At 28.2% G+C, this 19,075-nt stretch overlaps 1 protein-coding gene and 1 long non-coding RNA gene across 3 annotated transcripts; one reads left to right on the top strand and one right to left on the bottom strand.

The window, feature by feature from the left end:
• Positions 1 to 910: 910 nt before the first annotated feature.
• On the bottom strand, positions 911 to 18,636 carry LOC107455478 (protein OS-9). Of its 2 annotated transcripts, none has more exons than XM_016073060.3 (7): positions 18,303 to 18,636; positions 15,580 to 15,747; positions 10,928 to 10,991; positions 7,146 to 7,222; positions 6,970 to 7,065; positions 5,404 to 5,573; positions 911 to 1,065 (listed from the first exon to the last, which is right to left on the bottom strand). In XM_016073060.3, exons 1-6 carry the CDS (start codon positions 18,435 to 18,437, stop codon positions 5,409 to 5,411), a joined length of 705 nt encoding a protein of 234 aa, XP_015928546.1. In that variant the 5' UTR covers positions 18,438 to 18,636; the 3' UTR covers positions 911 to 1,065; positions 5,404 to 5,408. The 2 variants fall into 2 exon arrangements, with proteins under 2 accessions (XP_015928546.1, XP_042896237.1); XM_043040303.2 differs by having other exon boundaries at positions 18,476 to 18,581.
• On the top strand, positions 17,787 to 18,122 carry LOC139427018 (uncharacterized). The gene is made up of 2 exons (XR_011638140.1): positions 17,787 to 17,927; positions 17,974 to 18,122. It is a non-coding gene; the product is annotated as an uncharacterized lncRNA (long non-coding RNA).
• Positions 18,637 to 19,075: the final 439 nt, after the last annotated feature.

The raw sequence follows: 19,075 nt of genomic DNA, 5'->3' as shown, positions 1-19,075 counted from the left end.
TGGTAGCCCATTGATCCACACTCCTATCTCTATACTTTCTGCATCATGCTGAACAGACTCTCCTGTTCGTAGAAGTGAGTGGGATGCAAACAGCAGGTCTCCTTGCAAACAACCCCTTCTCATTAAGTCGTTTGGAAACAATCCCCTAGATACACGGGTTCCTGTGGCTGCATACAAGTCACAAGAGAGCTCAGCAGCTGTAGCCCTTCTGTTACACCTCACTGTAACGGATAAATCGTGATATCTCTGGTCATCGTGGCTCTTGGATGACCTTGCCCAGCCTTTCTCTCGATGGATCCGATTCCCTGGAATTGTTTCCATAAGTTACACACAACGCTGGGCATCAAATTGAACTTCCCACAAATCTGGATCAGATATTGGCTTGCTTTTAGCATCCCCACAATTCGCCAGTTCATTCCATCATTTAAACGTTGGTGGTTACTAATTTTTATTGTTACAATTTGAATACCACCTATTGCTGCAAATTAACGCCATGAAATGCGTCTTAACTTATGCGCACTTATTAAGCCTATTTCGCTACTGGCTCTGCCTACACACACGTGTATGCTTACATATTTGACGTACAAAATTTGCATTTTTGTCTGGAAGCAGTGGTTTTACATTCATTTCAGTTCTTTTCCCGAAATTTGATAAAATATGTAAATTCTCTTAATTTATCTCACCAGTGTATTTAAGACAAGGAGATGTAGTGGAAGTTGCTTAAATTGGAAGGTGAAGCCTAGATTTCAGATACTAGGCAAGGAAGAACCAAAGATTGATTGAAAAATTAACTCAGGAAGAGTTTAGTAAAGTGCTAACTACTAATTCCAAACATTTCTATAAAGATTGAGTTACAACAGAAATTTATAGAATAATTCAAGTTAATGGTAAAATGCATATAGAGATCAAATAAAAAAAAACAGAAAAACTTTATTGTAAAAATATTTACGAAGTAAAAATTATACAGTACTGCACAATATGAAAATTAATTTTATAACAACATATGTCTCTTTTAAGTACAGGTAGTACTTTAAGTACAGGAAGAAGTACAGTCAATTTTCGTCACTGAAAAAAAAATATTTTAAAGAACTAACAAAAATATAAAGCAAAAGAATAGGACTATGAAAATGAATGTGACCTGAATTACCCACATTCAAAAACATTTATAAAATTTAATACACAATTACCTTTATCATTTCATACAAAATTCTTAAATGTTTAAAACTAAAAATGAAACACTGTTAAAGTAAAGAGAGTCAAATATATATATATAAAATTTAAAATACTAAAACAATGAAATTTTGCAAATTCTTAGAGTTTATTCCTAATTTACTGAGTCTTATTTTTTAACAACATGAAAAGAGTGTTTCTTCCCTTACACACTTTGAGAGACTCTTGTTTTAAGAATAAGTAAAAAAGTAATTAAGCACAATAAAAAGTTTTACACAATTAGTGAACGGTCCCTCAGGTAAAAAATCTAACATTTAAATATATAAATCAATTCTTATCTTAATTATATTAAATGCATAAAAGGAACGTGCAAGTTTTGAGGAGATGAAGCTTTATAATTCATGAAATATGTAAATAATGAATAAGTCAAGTTTAAAGGTTATGGTATTGATCTATAAATAGAATAGCACGAGAAAGCCATTAGCTAGCCAGTGACGAAGACGATAGCACTTCACCAACGATGAAATTAACAAAAGAAATAAAATTTTCTTTTGCTATTAGAGGAAAAATTTGGCAACGTTTAGGTAGTCCCCATGATCAGCAAAAATTCCAAGGATTTTTCAGTTTAATTTCAGAAGGTGGAAAATAAAGCCAGAAATTAAAAACCACTTGCAAAAAGCCGCAGACTTGCGCATTAGAGAGCAAGAATCCTTCCCACTGAATTCAGCTCAGTTAACTAGCAAGTATTTCATTAAACATGGCAAATGATTGGCTCTTTCAGTCGCAAAAGAACAACAATACACAGAAATGGATTGTTGTTAGATAAATTGTGAAAACCTTGAATAGAAAAATGTGAAAATCGACATAGTAAAGAAAAAATTTCTCATTTTGGAAAAATAAAGTACTGTTTAAAAACAACCAGTAAAAAAAATACCTTTAAAGGGCTTTTAAAAAAACAAAAATTGAAAATAAGCACTTTTTAAAAACTCTACGCACCCCGTGAAGATCAACAGCTTTGTAGAATTGTTATCCTCTTATCAAAAAAAGTAACCAAGATATCTTATTCACTTTGAATTGATAACTTTTACTAGGCCTGGTTATTTACATCGATTATAAAAAATGATTATAAACTAAGATCATGACTGATCAGCAATCGAACAAAAATCATTCGGGATAAAACACTAATCCAAAGAGTAGTCCTTTAGCAGCAAAAGCTGGCATTGAATAAACATATTCAAAACAGGCTTAGGCTACTTTGGAAGAAAAATACTACACAAAATTTTGTTGCTGTCCAAGAAAATAAAATAACATTTGGCAAGTGCATTGTTCAATCGATATGTCGTGCATATAGTGTTCAGGAAGGGTATACCACACAAGAATTCCCATTTATGATTGCATAGTAATCCGAAGCTTACAAGTTTATCTTCAGTAGTAAAAAATTTGATTTTTGCGCAACAAATTGTTCAACTATCAATATGTTCAGTATATTTTAAACAGTCATTTTTGGGCATTATCCAGAAGACTTGTGAAATCGCAATCCCGTTCCTTTGTTCCATTAGATGCTAACTAATGTCGACCCAGTCCTTAGGTTGTGTATAAGTAGGATCTTGAAAGCAAGACAAACCACCGCAAAGAAAAGGACTGTTGGAAATTTCGTAATACTAATGATAAACTTTCAACCTCTGGATTACTTAGAAATCATTAATTAGAATTCTTGTGTAGCATATTTTTCCAAAATATTGCACGACTTAAGTGAAAATGATATTGAATAACACATTAATTCAGACACTACAAATGGTAGAGAAATACCAAAATGTCTCCATCACTCCCAGGCTATGGGAAGGTATGTCACGCTTGTGTCAGAAGCTTCGAATAAACTAGGTGAATATATAACTAGAGATGGGTAAATCTGAGCAACACTTAAGTCTAGATCAGTTATGCCACATTCCTCAACAAAAAAAATTAATAATAATAAGTCATGCTTCAGATGTGTAGTAGGTATAAAAACTTCAACATTGTGATAACCAAAGACTCCTACTGGATGGAAAATCTATGTAACTAGCAGTAAACCCAATGTAAATGCACCAGCAAAAAATTGGATGTTGGTTGTGTAGATTGTAAATGAAACTTGCAGTGCAATTCAATTATCTTCAAATGGTGAATTTTGAGTTGCTTTGATCTAGTATAACGATAGAAGATATATACAGTGGAACTTATGGAAAATTGATAAGTTTTTGTCTTTTTCTAAAGTGCTGCCAGAATGTGAAAAATTGAATTATTGATTAGAATTTAGGTTGCTTAAACTAACAAGCAAGCAAAAAGAATTAAATCATGTTTATTTAAAAAGTTTAAGTCAGCTTATAAATTTTTTAAAACGGCATGATTATTTCAAGTTTTCATTACTTTTAAATATGGTGTGCAAATATTAATCAATTTTAAACTTTCTAATGCAGTTTTCTTTTATTACAATAGAAAACTTATCCACACCATAAATCCATAAATTAATTTTTTTGTACCACTCAGCCTTATGACCTGCCCAGGCACTCTTTTCAAAAGTTTGGGTGGGAGGGATGGTAAACACAAGTGTGAGTATGAAAAGTATATGCTACTTAAAACATGTCTAGAATGAACTATTATTTATTTATTGTCTACATATGGTTCTTAACTCATAGATATTACTCTACTAATAATTTGGAGGTAAAATGAGGAAATAATTATTTAAATTCAATTGAAGTAACTTTATCATTCTACACTAAAACATAATCTATTAATAATTAATCTTTTCATTTCAATTATTAGGATCTTTTCTCATTATTTTAATTATTAAAATTAGTTTTATTAATTGTTAATAAATATAAAAAATGCTAATGTTAATATTATAAATGATATTATAAATGCTAATTATAAATTGTTAAAATTAGTCAAATGAATTTTTTTTTAAAAAAAACTATAATTTAATAGATGAAACAACATATCAACTGCTTGAACAATTTAAGTTTGTAAGAGTTGTAAGCAACAAAATAAAACAATATAAGCTTGTAAATGTTTTTTAAAATTTACATATGATGGCTATAGGGATTTTGATTTATATATTTTAACCTAATGATTGAAACTAGGACTCTATCCTAATGGTTCAAAGGAGTGACCGCCAATGTGTTAATTAAATAGTGCAGACGAAAACAAGATCAGGCATAAAAAAGTACTTTCTCTGTATCCATACCTTTCTTTCAATGAATTTGGATTTCTGATTCTCAAAAATGAGGGGTATTCACAAGCTGGGAAACAGGAACCCAATCCCTTGGTCAGAAAAGTGCTTGAAAGATTCCTTAATGTTAATTTTACCTTTTTCGGATTTCGCCATATTTTGAAAACATTTCAACAGAATTGGAAACTTTTTGCACACAAAAAAATAGCAAGATTTCTTTTGCATTGTAAGGTATGAAAATTTTTACATGATATAATATAAACTAACAAAATACCAAATTTGAATGAAATTGATCAAATGTTAATGAGAAATCGAATTTTAAATGTACAGTTTAACGGATTTTGCTCAAATTTTGTATTTTGCCACATAAAATTATTCATTAAAATTATGTAAAAACTGGCTTACCTTACAAATCCAATTTTTTTGGCTATTAAAATAAAATAAAAAATAATAAATTATTAAAAATTATATTTTAGATGGAATTATCCTTGAATAAACAAATTGTATATTGGGAATTTAAAAAAAATTAATTTGCTCAAAAAATTCTCGAGAGGCAAAACGTATAAATAACATTAAGTGATTTAAACTTTCTGTCGCTGTCCTGACCATACTATTGGGACAATATTTTCCAGATTGTTGTAACCCTCCAATATTTTGAGAGTTTGAAATCTAAATTAGTTGAAAACAAATTAGAAAATTAAAATCTAAATCCCTTGAAAAAAAATTTGAAATCTAAATCCATTGAAAAAAATTCGGAGAAAGTGTGCTTTTGTGTTTGATTTTATAACATAAAATATAATTTGCACAAATGAATTAGCATACTTGAGGTAACCCCTTTGAACCATTAAGTTCAAGTACATGAAAACCTGATCATTAAGTTATTCAGGGTGTCCCTTTATTGAGCACTGTACATGAAATTTGGTTAACGCAAGCTACTAAAAAAAAAAAAAAACACACACACACACACACTTTACACATCAAAACTGTTTAATAAAATTGAGCAAAATACCCTTTTTTGATAAATTTACCTTTTCTAATCAATTCCAGAAGGCTGGCAAACAATAGTATGAAGTTCTTTTGATGATTTAAACAGAGGATGAGAGCACAAAAGTGAAGTATGAACAGTAATGACATAATTACAAGTTTCAGGTTCAGTGATCCAGTTTATATAATCTAAAGAATCTTCTTCACAAAATATCTAAAAAAATGAGAATTTATAATATTATCTCATAATTTTACTTTGACATTAAAAGAATACAAAGCAAAAGTGATAATATACACACAAATTTTAGAGTCTAACAAGATATTATTTTCTGTATACAATTGAGAAAATTTTTTAAATCAAAAATAAAGTTGAGAAATTTAGTTTCAAAGGACCATATCTTATAAATTTAATGGTAAAGTTAGTTCCTATAATTTTTAGTTAACTGCTAAAGAAAGCAAGAAAATTATTCCAAAACACAATTAACCACCATCAGAACTAAAAATAATTTTCTTTTAATTTACCATAAATATTTAGTTTTTTTTAACTCCTGGTGTCACTTTGTCAGGGCCCATAAATTTCTGAGCCCATAAATGTGTGTTATGTTGGTTGAATATATAATTTTGAGTGATGCATGCCTCTTTCATAAACAAAACATAAAAGGAGAAAACAGCAGCATATATAACATATTAGTGACATTGATACCACTGTGTTTTAACATTCTGCATGTCATTAGATGCTTTTGGCATAATGTTGTGAATCATTTGAAAGAAGAGGTTTTGTCCAACCAGAATCTATGTTTTTTTATTGTTTAAGTTAAATTATGTTAATTTTCAGATCAGTAAAATATTGAAATGCTAAGTTGAGAAAAATTAGCATTTTTCAGCACCTTTATTTTGCTCTTAACCAAGCATACTCGCTAACACCGGAGAAATAAAATAACAGAGATTTTATTAGTGACATGTTTTAGGCTATGAGTAAAGTTTTAATGCATCACGCATAATCATGTAAGTCAAAGAGAAATTCAAAATTGAAAATAATATAAATACTTACATTTAGCAAAGTAAAAAATATGTATATAAATCTTAATCTAAAGAAGATTTTTTAATGCATTATTTATAATTACTTATACTATAACTCAATATACTGCAGTAATTTCATTTTTTCTTAAAAGTTTAAAAGGTGGAAAAAATGTTACGCAGACATTACCAAATTTGAGGTATGAAACATAATTATTGACTAAAAATTGATAGGTGAAGATTTATAAAGATGTCGAACATGTTGTAAAACTTTATGGACACTAAAAAAGCAGCTTAATCAAATCTTTAGTATACATAAATTTAAAAATTTTTGAGAACTTTTAAAATTTTTGCAGTTTAAAATGATTATCTAAGTGTAAAAAAGAAACATCACAATTAAAAGTATCGGGTTCACTAATACACTGGGATATTTGGTAATTTCAAAGCATATCTTTTTAAAATCATGAAATTGCTATAAAATTTAAACAAATTTGGTAGCTAGATTAAAAACCTCATGTAACATTGCATGGATTTTCTTATACAACATAGAAATAGTCAAATAGTACAATACATATTTATGTAAAATGCATTACTTTAACTTCAGTATTGCGAGGTAGCCCAGTTAAATCACATTTTGTTCCATTAACATAAGATTGTGCATGATGTGGCTTTACACGTTCAAATTTCTCCTATAAATAAAAGGAGGATAGAAGCAAAAACACTTTTAAACTATCATATGCACTGGAGACTATGAATTGTAAATAGATACCTCATACAATTCATCTTCCCATTTATTATCTAATTCATACAGTCCTAAGGTAAGAATTTCACCAGCAATCCTTCCATCTAATACAATAGAAAAATTTAAAAAAAAAAGTTAGATACAAAAGCAAGAGTTCTTGAATGAAAAAAAAAAGATAATAATAATTGTCAACATAAAAACAACTGAAACTATGCTAATATTTTTCCAATAAAAGCATAAAAAAAAACATTTCTTTCAAAAGTGTAAAAATAGCCACATACGATGCAGCTAATACACTCTGACGAGGGGAAAACTTAAAAGGTTCTTATGCTCGTAACCAATGACAACTTTATATAAACTAGAATCTATACTGACACTTATGATGATTTCAATATATTTTTAATGAGGAATATGAGGCAAAGAAAAACACGCAACATAACTTCAAAAAAGCAATTTATAAACTTAATATGATAATGGAAGAAAGACAAATAAGACAATCACAGTAGCACATAAATACAAAAGCGATGGAAAGAACATAGCAAAATAAGTTACAAGAATTTATAAAAATGCAATGCAAATTCTAAGCTATGACATTATATGATGTGCTATGACATTGCATATGACAACTCTGCAGTATTACCATTCTATATTAATTTTATGCTTTGAATTAATATTGTCAAAAATTGCATTTAAATAGGCACAGAAATAGCTGTTTTAAAGTAATTTAAAATTTGGCAAGTTATACTAATTTGTTGCCAAATCATCAGGTATTGATAAAATATCTATTTCTATGCCTTCTTGTATATATTTTTCAACAATAATCATTATAAAACATAAAATTAATATAATTTAGGTAAAAAAGAAACACTAGCAAACAAGCAGCCAGTCCATAAAAAGAAAGCCCACATAGCAGTGTACGACGACACCTCCCATCACGAGTTGCTGTGCAATTCTCAATCCTAATAATAAACAGCGAGCAAAAAAATAAACGGACCACACTGGATAACTTCTAATCTAATGATTCGATGTTCCCAATTTAGGTCTCAATCTTAATTATTTGAGGGGGTAACCTGAAATATGTTAATTAATTAGTGCAGATGATATTTAAAGTTATGAAATCAAACACAAAAATGTTCTCTGAATGAACACACCTCTTTTTCAACGGATTTGGATTTCTGACTCCAAAATATAGAGGGTAGCTGCATCCTGAGAAATATGGTCCCAATAGTTTGATCAGGAAAGTGGCGTATTTCATCATATCTATAGAACTATTTAAGTTATGTAGAAAAAATTTGTACACAATTATAAAATTTGCTTATCCAAAGATAAATTTTTTTTAGCATTATGTTAAAGAATTTAATTTTAACTGGCAAAATGAAAATTTTAGGCAAAATCATTTGAATAGTTCCTGGGAAATTCTGCTGCATATTAAAATTTCGATTTCTCAGAAACTGTTTGACCAATTGTACTCAAATTTTGTATTTTGTGATGCAAAATTACGTTCTTTTGGATAATGTAAAAAATTCCATACTCCAGAATCTAATTTTTTTCGACTATTATCAAATAAAAATACAAATAAATACTTACTAAAGGTTATATTGTGCATGGAATTATCTTTGGATAAATGAATTTTATAATTACTTATAAAAATTTTCAATTTGCTTAAAAAGTTCTATAGATCTCTCCCTCCACAAAAAGTAAAATTAAGTAACACAGTGGTATCAATGCCACCAATGTGCCTATGTTGCTGTTTTCTCCTTTTATGATTTGCTTATGAAAGAGGGCATCCCTCAAAATTATGTATTCAACCAAAAAGTAAAAGAAACCACACTTTCCAGATATTGAGAGTAAAAAATCTGAATCCCTTCACAAAAAAAAGATATTTTTATTTGTGGGGAGAGTAGTTATTGATGAAGTCAACCTTCATCTATCAAAGGGTACCTCAAGATAGAATAAAGTTAATATGTCTTATATACAAGTGAATTGGTATTTAATAATTTCAGTGGTAGTTACACCACATTACTCCCTCACCAGAATTTTATCTGAGATAGAATTTGATGAACAAATACCACTCACTAATTGATTAATGCTGTTTTTTTTTTCCTTTTGCTTATCCTATTTTATATTTTTTCTTTGTTTTTTTATTATTTTCTTTTTTATTTCTTTTCCATTCTTTCTTTCTTTTTTTTTTTTGTAAGTGGTCATGAGAATTTTATTACCTTTATCTATCAAAAGGTATTTCAAGATAAAATCAAGTTAACATGTCTTATATACTAGTGAATTGATATTTCATAATTTTAGTGGCTGTTACGCCACATATTCAGAGAAAGTATGGTTTCGTGCTTGATTTTGTAACTTAATGTATCTTTTTAACTATTTAATTAACCTATTTGAGGTCACTTCCTTGAACCATTGAGTCTCAGATTGTGAAGATCCGACCATTAGATCATAAGTTATTTAGATTGGTCCCTTTATTTTTTTGTGCACTGTATCTCTCCTTAAAATTAGGTCAAGGAATTTAGGGACAGCTTATACACACACACACAAATATATATATAGTTAAACCTCGGTTAAGCGGTAATTCTTGGGTCCGAAAAACATGTTTGTTTATGAGAGTTGTCCATTTATGGGAAGGGTATCCTAATAACAAAGTTTAACACCGCAAATTGTTTTTAGATTATTTTAAAAGTTATAGAAATAGTTAAATAATCTACAATAACAATCTACAAGGATATTTATTTAAACTTAAAAAACTATTTTTTTGATAAAAAAGAAAGAAAAAAAAGTTTGATATAAATACAAAATTCTAGATGTAGCTACAGATATATGAATATAATTTTCCTTCAGTTATTGNCCCTTACACCTACCTATCACTCGATAGGAAATGTGGTTAATATCTCATTGAAAGTAAACCATGAGGATCTATGGAGTTGATTATTCACAACTGATCATCTGTCAAGTGTCTGAATAAATGTTTCATTTATATGAACACAACGAAGATTATACTTCTGTTTTCTTTTTTACCCCAGCTGTGTTAAATACAGTTTTCAAATTGATAAGAAAATGAAAGAAATTTTCAGTTGGAAAGAAGCATTGAGAGCATTTAAAAGACGTCATTTCAACTTGAGGGGCCTCATTACCTGTATCAAGATGAAAAGATGTCACTGTCCAAATTATTTCACAAGAGCAGTATCATTTTCTCTCCTTTCTTTGCAAAGATAAGGCAAGGTGTCAGGAGAAAAATTGATTCTTTAGTACTGAAATAGCTTAACAATATTTTTAGTTATGGATAAGGCAAAATATTTACATACTTTAAAAACGATGAAAAAATGCACTTTTTTTCTTGCAATTTAAAGCAGACATATTTCTTTTTTACAAATGTAAAGAAAAAGTAGTGCCTGGTTTGAAGAGATAGAAAATAACGTTTCAGGGCAAAAATTACTTTCGCGTCCAGTGACGTGTCCGCTTTGTGGACAATGTACTAAGGGCTTATCCATAGAAGATTACCAGAGAATTAAAAATATGTTCTTATTGAGAGGCGTCCGTTTTGCAGAAGTGTCCATAACAAGAGGTTTCACTGTATATATATAATTTACATATTTGCTACTTACATAAAAAAAAGAAGAGATATTTCTATCTATATTCTATAATAATGAATAAATATCATGATAGGTAAAACTTTCATAAATGTATCTAATGAATGAATAAATTTTACACATATTTTCATTTCCAATACATGACACATATTTGTATTGAATTTATGTTAGGTATTATAAAAGAAATATGTCAATGTAAAATACCTCATGTACCTTCAATATGAAACTGCTTTATGGCCTTTCCAAAGCATAGCTCATAAGTCCACCAATCTTTAATCTAAAATCAAGTAAATTTCTCCACATTAAGAATAATTAAAAATTTAGAATAATTAGAAATTTAAATATATTTTTTAAAGGATTTGGCCACTGAGCAGGACCAACTTTTTGAGAAACATTTTAGTAGTCAAGTAAACAAGCAACTTTTCAAAAATTGAAGAGATAGTTTTCTGTAATAGTATTAAAATGCAAAATTTAACCTTTAATTCTAAAAGTTATAATTAGTAAAATAATAATGAAGCTTTATAAATTTAAATAAATCAAGACTAATAGTTGTAGCGTATAAAACTATGACAAAGGTTAAAAAAAAATTATTGTGGCATAAATAAATGAGTTCATCCAATATAGAAAAAAAAAAGTATCTTTTTTAAATCATAAAAGAAGCAAAAAGTTAAAAACAAGTATTCAAAAATGAAATAATGCTAGGAAAAGAGGAAACATTAAAAAACATGAATGTGAACTTACATAGTAAAGTTTTCTGGTTTCATAGAACTTAGAAAAATTTGAGTATATCAGTAAAATGCATGAAAAAAAGGCATAACAAAAACAAATAAACGCAAACTGCTTGATGTACAAATTTATCCTCATTCACTATATTGTTTTGACACTGACATACTTAGTTTCTAAATTTCCTTACTTAGGCTGCATTGTAATAACTGTTCAAAATATTAACATCAAGTCAAAAAAAGTATATATTTTTATATGTAATTTAACCAAATATATATATTTTTTCAACTTATTATATAATATACTAAGTATCCACTATTGAAGTATCTATGCATCACATTTAAACATATTGCCTTTATTCTAAAGGCAAATGTCATTCTATTTAATGTTTCATTTTTATGCATATTTTATTTCTATGAAAGTTCTTAATACATTGAGAAGCAAGTTGGGTATCCATGGAAAAATTTGAGGATATCCAATTTCATTAATTTACAAAAAATGGCTTAATGAAAAATTCAGTTGAAACATATATTCTCTTTTTAAATAAATGGAAGATATATGTCATATGCAATTTTCCAAAGTGTATGTAAATAAAATCATCAAAAAATTTTAGCAAATTTAATCAATTAAAAAAATGAAAAAAGGTCAAGAGGAATCATTTTAAAAGTACAGTGTAATGTTTAGTGCAAAAGAAACATCTTCATAAGAATATGCCTTGAAATCAGACAGTTTGGAAATTACCTAATTCTTTTAAAATCATTCTAATAAAAGTATAGATTTTACATACTTGAATGACAACCTTTTTCCATTTTATTATTTTATTTATTTAAACAAGGTATTTTACACATTCAAAAATGTTTTTAAAATCTTTCTTCACTACTAGACAGAAAATTGCAAGACTTTTTCATTAAGTATTTAGCCATTTTAAAAATATTTTGATACAAATTTTTCCTGAGTTATTAAATTACAAATTTTTTTAAGTATTTTGTGAGTGAATTTTTAACTTTCAATCAAAATTTCCTCTTTCTTAGTGGCAGTTATTTTTTCTTCATATTATGCTAATACATTATATATATATTTATAATTAGTTTTCAATTTCACACTGAATTTTTTTCCTTCAAAGTATACACATTCATTAAATCTTAGTGACAATTTTAGAAGATAAAAATAAAAATAAATATTTAAGTGATTAATCAAGATTTCTTATAAATTTTTCAGTAAATGGAACAGTTTTTTTGGTAACTACCAAACCTGAACTCTTAAATTAAAACTGATTGACTACACTGGCAATATTATGATTGATTGTGTAATATTGTGCAAACGGAGAAATAATTGTAAAACCAATGAAAAATTGCTGCTCGGATTAAAAGTATACTGCAGAAGAAAAACACCATATGAGAGACAAGGAAGAATAACATTCCAAAATAAGAGGACTCTGAAAGGTACAAAAAACTGCATAATAAATAATGGAAAAAAATAATCTAGAATAAAAGTATTTAAAAATATCTCAACCGTACAGAATCTTTTAATGGTTGTTTTAAGGTGACGGTTATCCAAAATTTTTTCATGAAACCAGACAAATACTACTACTGCAATGTTTTCGTTTGCAAATGATACTTCTGACAACATACTCTATGTCAGTAGAATGTTGTTGTAGGCCATTTAGACAATGGGAGTGTCATTGTTCTTGCCTGATAGTGGTGCCATCTATGGCCAAGAATTCGACCTCTAGCACACCTGTTTATAGGGCGGACTCATATATACATGCATTCATTCATCCATTAATCATAATTTGGACTTAAACCAGAGAACGAACAATCTCCGATCCAGTACTCCCAGAGCTAGATTTTACTGTGGGAACATGGAGGACTTTCGGACCTGACAGATTTAACGTGCACCAGTCACCATTTATTACGACCAGCTGGATTTGAACTTTCACTATCCCGGCCTATTTCAATAGAATGACGATCACTAATAAAATCCTGGTCTTTCAAAATCAGTCACTTTTGAAAATTAAATCTGAAAAAATCATTGCAATATTAAAACCATCCTTTAATAAAATCTTTATAGCTGCATGCAATTAAGCTTTTGGAGAGAATATGCTTTAAAAATGAAAAATGTCATGTTTTTTATGTTGGATTATTTAGAAATTTCTTTCTAAGTTTTAAAAGATGTGCATCGTCTGACACATAGAAAACAAATTTCAGTAAAGTAAAGGATCTATGCTACAAGTATGGATTACACTTCTAGGTGAAATTGAAGGGTTATTAGCTAAAAAAGAATGAAACAGAATGCGATAGCAAAAGAGTTCAAATGAAAACTGCTTATGAAGTAAGGGAATTTATTGAAAGTCCATCATCATTCAATAATAATGATTCCCAGGCTAACTCTCACAGTTAAAAAAGAATTAAGCTGCCACAGCAGGGTTGAAAAAAAGAATTCAAAAGTAAATAAACTAAAGAATATGCTGAATGCCGTGTATATTCAATGAGATCAGTGACTATGATTGAATAAACCATACATAATCTGTTAATCATTATATCACATAAGAGTTAGTAGTGGTTAGTTAGTATTATATGCAAAAACAATTTAAAATTAGTTAGTGGTCATATAATATTATAAGTAAAAAATAAAGACTGAGTTTACATTCATTTTAACTTAATTTGTTAGTTAAGCATGTCTAAATGGCAAGATTTGAGTGCCAAGGATAAATTCACAATGCATTTAAATTTATTTTTTGCTCTAGATGTAATATTGAAGGTTAAAAAAAAATTTTACAAATGACATAAAGTTTTAATTTAAGATCCTGCTAATCAAACAATATGCTAATATTTTAAGAGCCTGCTGTAAATTAAAATGTAGCTTCTGTTTAAACAAAATAAATGTATATTGAACATTTAAATTAAAAAGCAAATATAGCAATTATTTTAGCTACTTCTGTATACTACTTCTCCAAGTATAGATAGACCAATTTATAAAATCAGTCAATCAATTTTATCAAATCATATGTTCACAGGAAAAATGCTATTTTAATAAGCAACAAAAGGAATAAAAAAATTTTGTTGAACAAAAATTTTCACAGAGGATGATAAGATAGCAACTTCATTTTCTATTTAGTTATAGTTCCGCAGTGAACTAATCGTTAAGACACGGTTCCTAGCAGATCACCGAAGCCAAGCATCACTGGCTGCGGTCAGTGTGTGGGTGGATGACCACTTAGATTAGTCTGCGTAGGGACCGAGGGTGTGCGGTATGGGTCCTCGTTAAACTGTTCTACCGTAAAGTGCTCAATTTCATGTGAAGGTTGTTGGGCTACCGAAACAGGGGTGCCATCCCCTCTGCAGAGGATCAAAATTGTGATGACACGGCTTCGGATCATCCTCAGGGATGTTTACCAGACCGTCACCAATAGTCCATTGTGCATCTCTAGCGCGACGTAAATGAAACTACAACTACTTAGTTATAAATGATTTTTATATTTTCAATTCAGTCTTCAATATCTCACAATAAAAAAAATATATTAAATTTAAAATATAAAGTTCATGAAAAATTTGGCATTTGAACTTAAATTCCTCTAATTGTAGGTAACTAAAGTAAGATGTGCATAACGCTTCATTTCAAAAATGATTAAAATTCTTTATTTTTTAGCAAAGGGAATTCAAATAATAAAAGATAATATTTTAGGATAAAATCTGAAATTCACAGCCTAGAAATTGAAAGCTTTTTGTTCTTACATACAAAGTAGGAATTAAAAAATAAAAACTTAATATTTCCAAGATTAAAGCACAACTGCATCAGAATTACTTGAACAGTACGCAAGAGAAAGTTTAACATGAGCTTTGACTAAATAAACAAATTTTATGAAAGAGAAAAGAGAAACAGATTTATTTCTTCAAATATGCCAAAGAAATATAAATTTAATATTTAATTATATATAATTTTAAATTTTATAAATCTTAATCATTTCATCATAATGAGGGTCTATACAAATATATAAAACACATTATAAGATTCAAACACATTTTACACAAACAATGAAGTGAATAATTCGAAAATAAACTTAACAAAACTAAGAATATGCATTACTACCAATAGCTTAAATAATCTTTTAATGAACTTTTAATTAAAATTTCATAACTTACTTTGTATAAACAACTTCCTTCATACATGGGTTCAAGAAGTTTCTGAATATCAATACTTTTTCCATTTTTACTGTCACTTTCTGATAAACTTTCATTAGGCTTTGGAATATAGCATTCATACTCTTTACCAGATTTGGAAGTCATAGGCACTAAAGAAAAATGTTGTTCCTAAAATATAGAGACAGAAAAAGATACATAAAATTATACTAATTGTGAAGTAGAAAAAAAATTACTTCACAATTGTCAATATACTATACAAGTTAAAGATGCAACAATTTGTATGGAAATTAAGGATTTTATACTAATTAATAATAATCAGTCAGCACAATTTATTTTAGAAAAAAAATTCTATTATAAATTGCTATTAGTATAGTTTAAAAGCAATACAATAAAGATAATTTTTTCTAGGTAAAATTCTAATGTATGGTGAACTTAGAATGTAACAAAATACAATAATTTAATATTTTTTTTACATTGTATGCTATATAAACACTATTTTAGGCTATATAAAGTAGCTTATATAAATGCTATTGTAGCTTTATTGTATGCTTTAGTAGGTTATATAAATGCTATTATTTATATATGCTATACGCTATTTTAGGTAGATAAAAAGAAAAGCAAAAAACTTTCTGCATGCATTGATTAACTCTTGTAACCAGTTTCACCCCATTCATAGCCACCTCATTTTGGCAAATTTGTTTGAAAATCAGAATTTTTTTTTTAATGTAAAATTTTTATAGAACTCAATATTTATTCACTCCACAAAGATGTTTGATAAAAAAGCAAAAAAAGATTAAAATAAAAATACAAACATGTTATGTGCAAAAACACTATTTAAATAATTTAAAAATTACCTGAAATTTAAGTAAGAAAAAAGCGTATGTAGGTAACATTTATCCACAGAATGTTAGCAAAGTTTTAATAAAAATATTGATGCAAGATTTTATTTAAATTGTGTGAATTTCAATGTGTGATTTTAAAAGTCCTGCAATTAGGAATCTCGACATTTAATTTTAAAATTGTGTACATACTAATCTCAATGTTTAATCTTAAAATCAATATAAATTTTGACATTTGATTTTAAAATAGGGCATGAACATATACCTCAACTGCTTGATTTTAAACTCATATGAATCTAAAGTTGGATATTTTATTTTAAAATTGAGTGAATACAAATTTTGAAAAATTATTTTTAAATCACTTGAACACAAATCATAATAGTGGCTTTTTTATCTCGTGAATAAGAAACACGATACTTGATATAAAATCATGAAAATACGAAAGATGACACATGATCTTAAATTGCACAAATAGGAATCGCGATATGTGATTTTAAATCACGGAATGTAATTTTAAATCCAAATGGATTAGTAGGAAAAGCATAAAAACAAATATTTTTTTCTTTCAAATTACAAACTTTCTTTGAAGAGGCAGATTATTACTTTCTTTTTTAATTATTTCTTTAAAAAATTGAATGAATTAATGAAGCATGAATCAACTAAATTTTTCAAAATATAAAAAAAGCAAGAAGTTATATTCAGGTTAACATGAATTCCGGCTACTAAGGCAATTTTGAGATTTTTTCTCTTTTTTTTTTTTTTTAAGCCCGGGACTAGAAACACAATTAGAATGTCTTACTTTGAGTGTGTCTAATGCTTGATTCTAGCACAATGCCATTTGTTACAGCTCTTTTGAAATTAAATACTATATAAAACTCAATCTAATTCATAAAAAATACAGAGCAATTAGAAACTCTGAAGCTAATGAGAGAAATGAAGAAAATGAATTTAGAGGTTAATAAGTTTAAATTTGGCTATTAAAATAATTGCAATACTTTAGTGTTAATGAAAATATTCAGCACTGAATGGAAGAGAATCATAAACATCACTCAAGATTTGTGGGTTTATTAGAATATATGTGTTCATATTGAACAATACATAAAATATTTATATGGGAACATTTGAACCCACATTTAATGGAAAATTGCACAAAGTTGAATAAAAGTTTTACATTAATTACATATCTTACATTGAACACTTCTTTTAATTTTCAATAACGATTTTTAAATATAGGGAAAGATTTCACATATTTTGCTAATATATCAGTGTTTTCACTACAGCGCGAGAATCTCGCATATTTTTTTCTTTTCTCGCATTAAAAAATTATTACTGCGAGAAATTCGTGCATTCTATAAATCAATTTCAAAATTTGCAAATTTCTCGCATTTTGGAAGAAGCTTCGAATTACGCTATTTAGAAAAAAATCCTTTAACCGAACCTCGGAACCCCTTTCAGAACACATTTCTCTGCAACCACATGTTTACCATAGGTAAAGTTTTTTCATGTAAGGCGGTAAAGTTTTTTCATGTAAGACGGTAAAGTTTTTTCATGTAAGACGGTCAAATTTTTTATGCACTAATGTAAGAGGGACAAATACCTAGTAAAGGCAAAATCTTCTATGATGATGCAGCAAGAATATTCAATGCTTTAAAAAATAGAAGACGTTAAAAATGTATTATAATAAAAGAAACATTTTTTTTCCAAGTCTATTTGTGTTTTTTAAGTTTTTGGAAATCTCACTTAACTTTCTGAAATCNTATATATATAGAATAATAAATAAACAAAAAAAATATTCATCAACAAATACGTTTTCGGAAAGAAAAATGTAAAGTAAGCGAGTAAAAGCCACATTTTTTCATTTTTAATAAATACACTTATGCTTACTCCCATATTTTTCAGAGGATATTTCAACACGTTAACCTCATATTGAATTGCGTTCAGTTCTTCAATTGTGAAAGCTAAACATTTTAAATTGAATATCCCTACTATAAAAGAAAACAACAAGCAAACAGAAATCATATTGAAATTCTCAAATATAATAAACCAGATATAAATACTAGCAGAAAAAACTTTGCCGAATCATGTTGATTGATTTCAAACAAAAATAAAAACTGTCCTTATGGTAAAAAAATCTTAAGGTAAACAAAACAGAGCAGCTTAGTGATGCCACAAAACAAAAATTATCCGCAATAACTATGCCAAATGATACACTCATTATGTATCCCTTTTTTGCACAAAATTGGGCAATCGCAACGATCGAATACGCCATCTGGGGAGAAGACTGGATCCATGCCTTTGGCCCTTCCCTCTCCTCCTCTTTTCATTTGTATAGGAATGTACTATGATATTTCTCCTTTTCTTAATATTTTTCGTATTTAATTATCAAAAATATTTTTTTAAATTTCCATGATGTTTTCTTTTAGAACTATGTTTAATGTAGTTTTCATTTCCATATAGTTTCCTAACATAAGATTTTAATCTGTTTGAAAATCATGACTAAAAACACACTTCCTCCTTCTATGACTCTCCACACGCTAATGGTGAAAACATGCGAAGTATTGCTGCGAAGTACTGCTCTACACAACATGTAGCCCATTTCGATCGCCGATATTAAAGATATGTAAGCTGCTTCGATTGGAAGACACCTGTCTTTTTTT

This window comes from Parasteatoda tepidariorum, chromosome X1 (genome assembly GCF_043381705.1).
Source record: "Parasteatoda tepidariorum isolate YZ-2023 chromosome X1, CAS_Ptep_4.0, whole genome shotgun sequence".
NCBI lineage: Eukaryota > Metazoa > Arthropoda > Arachnida > Araneae > Theridiidae > Parasteatoda > Parasteatoda tepidariorum.
This window is presented reverse-complemented; position numbering and strand designations above follow the sequence as displayed.

Bases quoted from the DNA above. Each gene is read 5' to 3' on its own strand.
- LOC107455478 (XM_016073060.3), bottom strand. From the start codon at position 18,437: ATGATTTCTGTTTGCTTGTTGTTTTCTTTTATAGTAGGGATATTCAAT. The intron at 7,223-10,927 runs GTACATGAGGTA...CTATTGTATTAG, and splicing joins AAAGCAGTTTCATATTGAAG to ATGGAAGGATTGCTGGTGAA. The intron at 5,574-6,969 runs GTAATGCATTTT...TCATTTTTTTAG, and splicing joins CTCGCAATACTGAAGTTAAA to ATATTTTGTGAAGAAGATTC.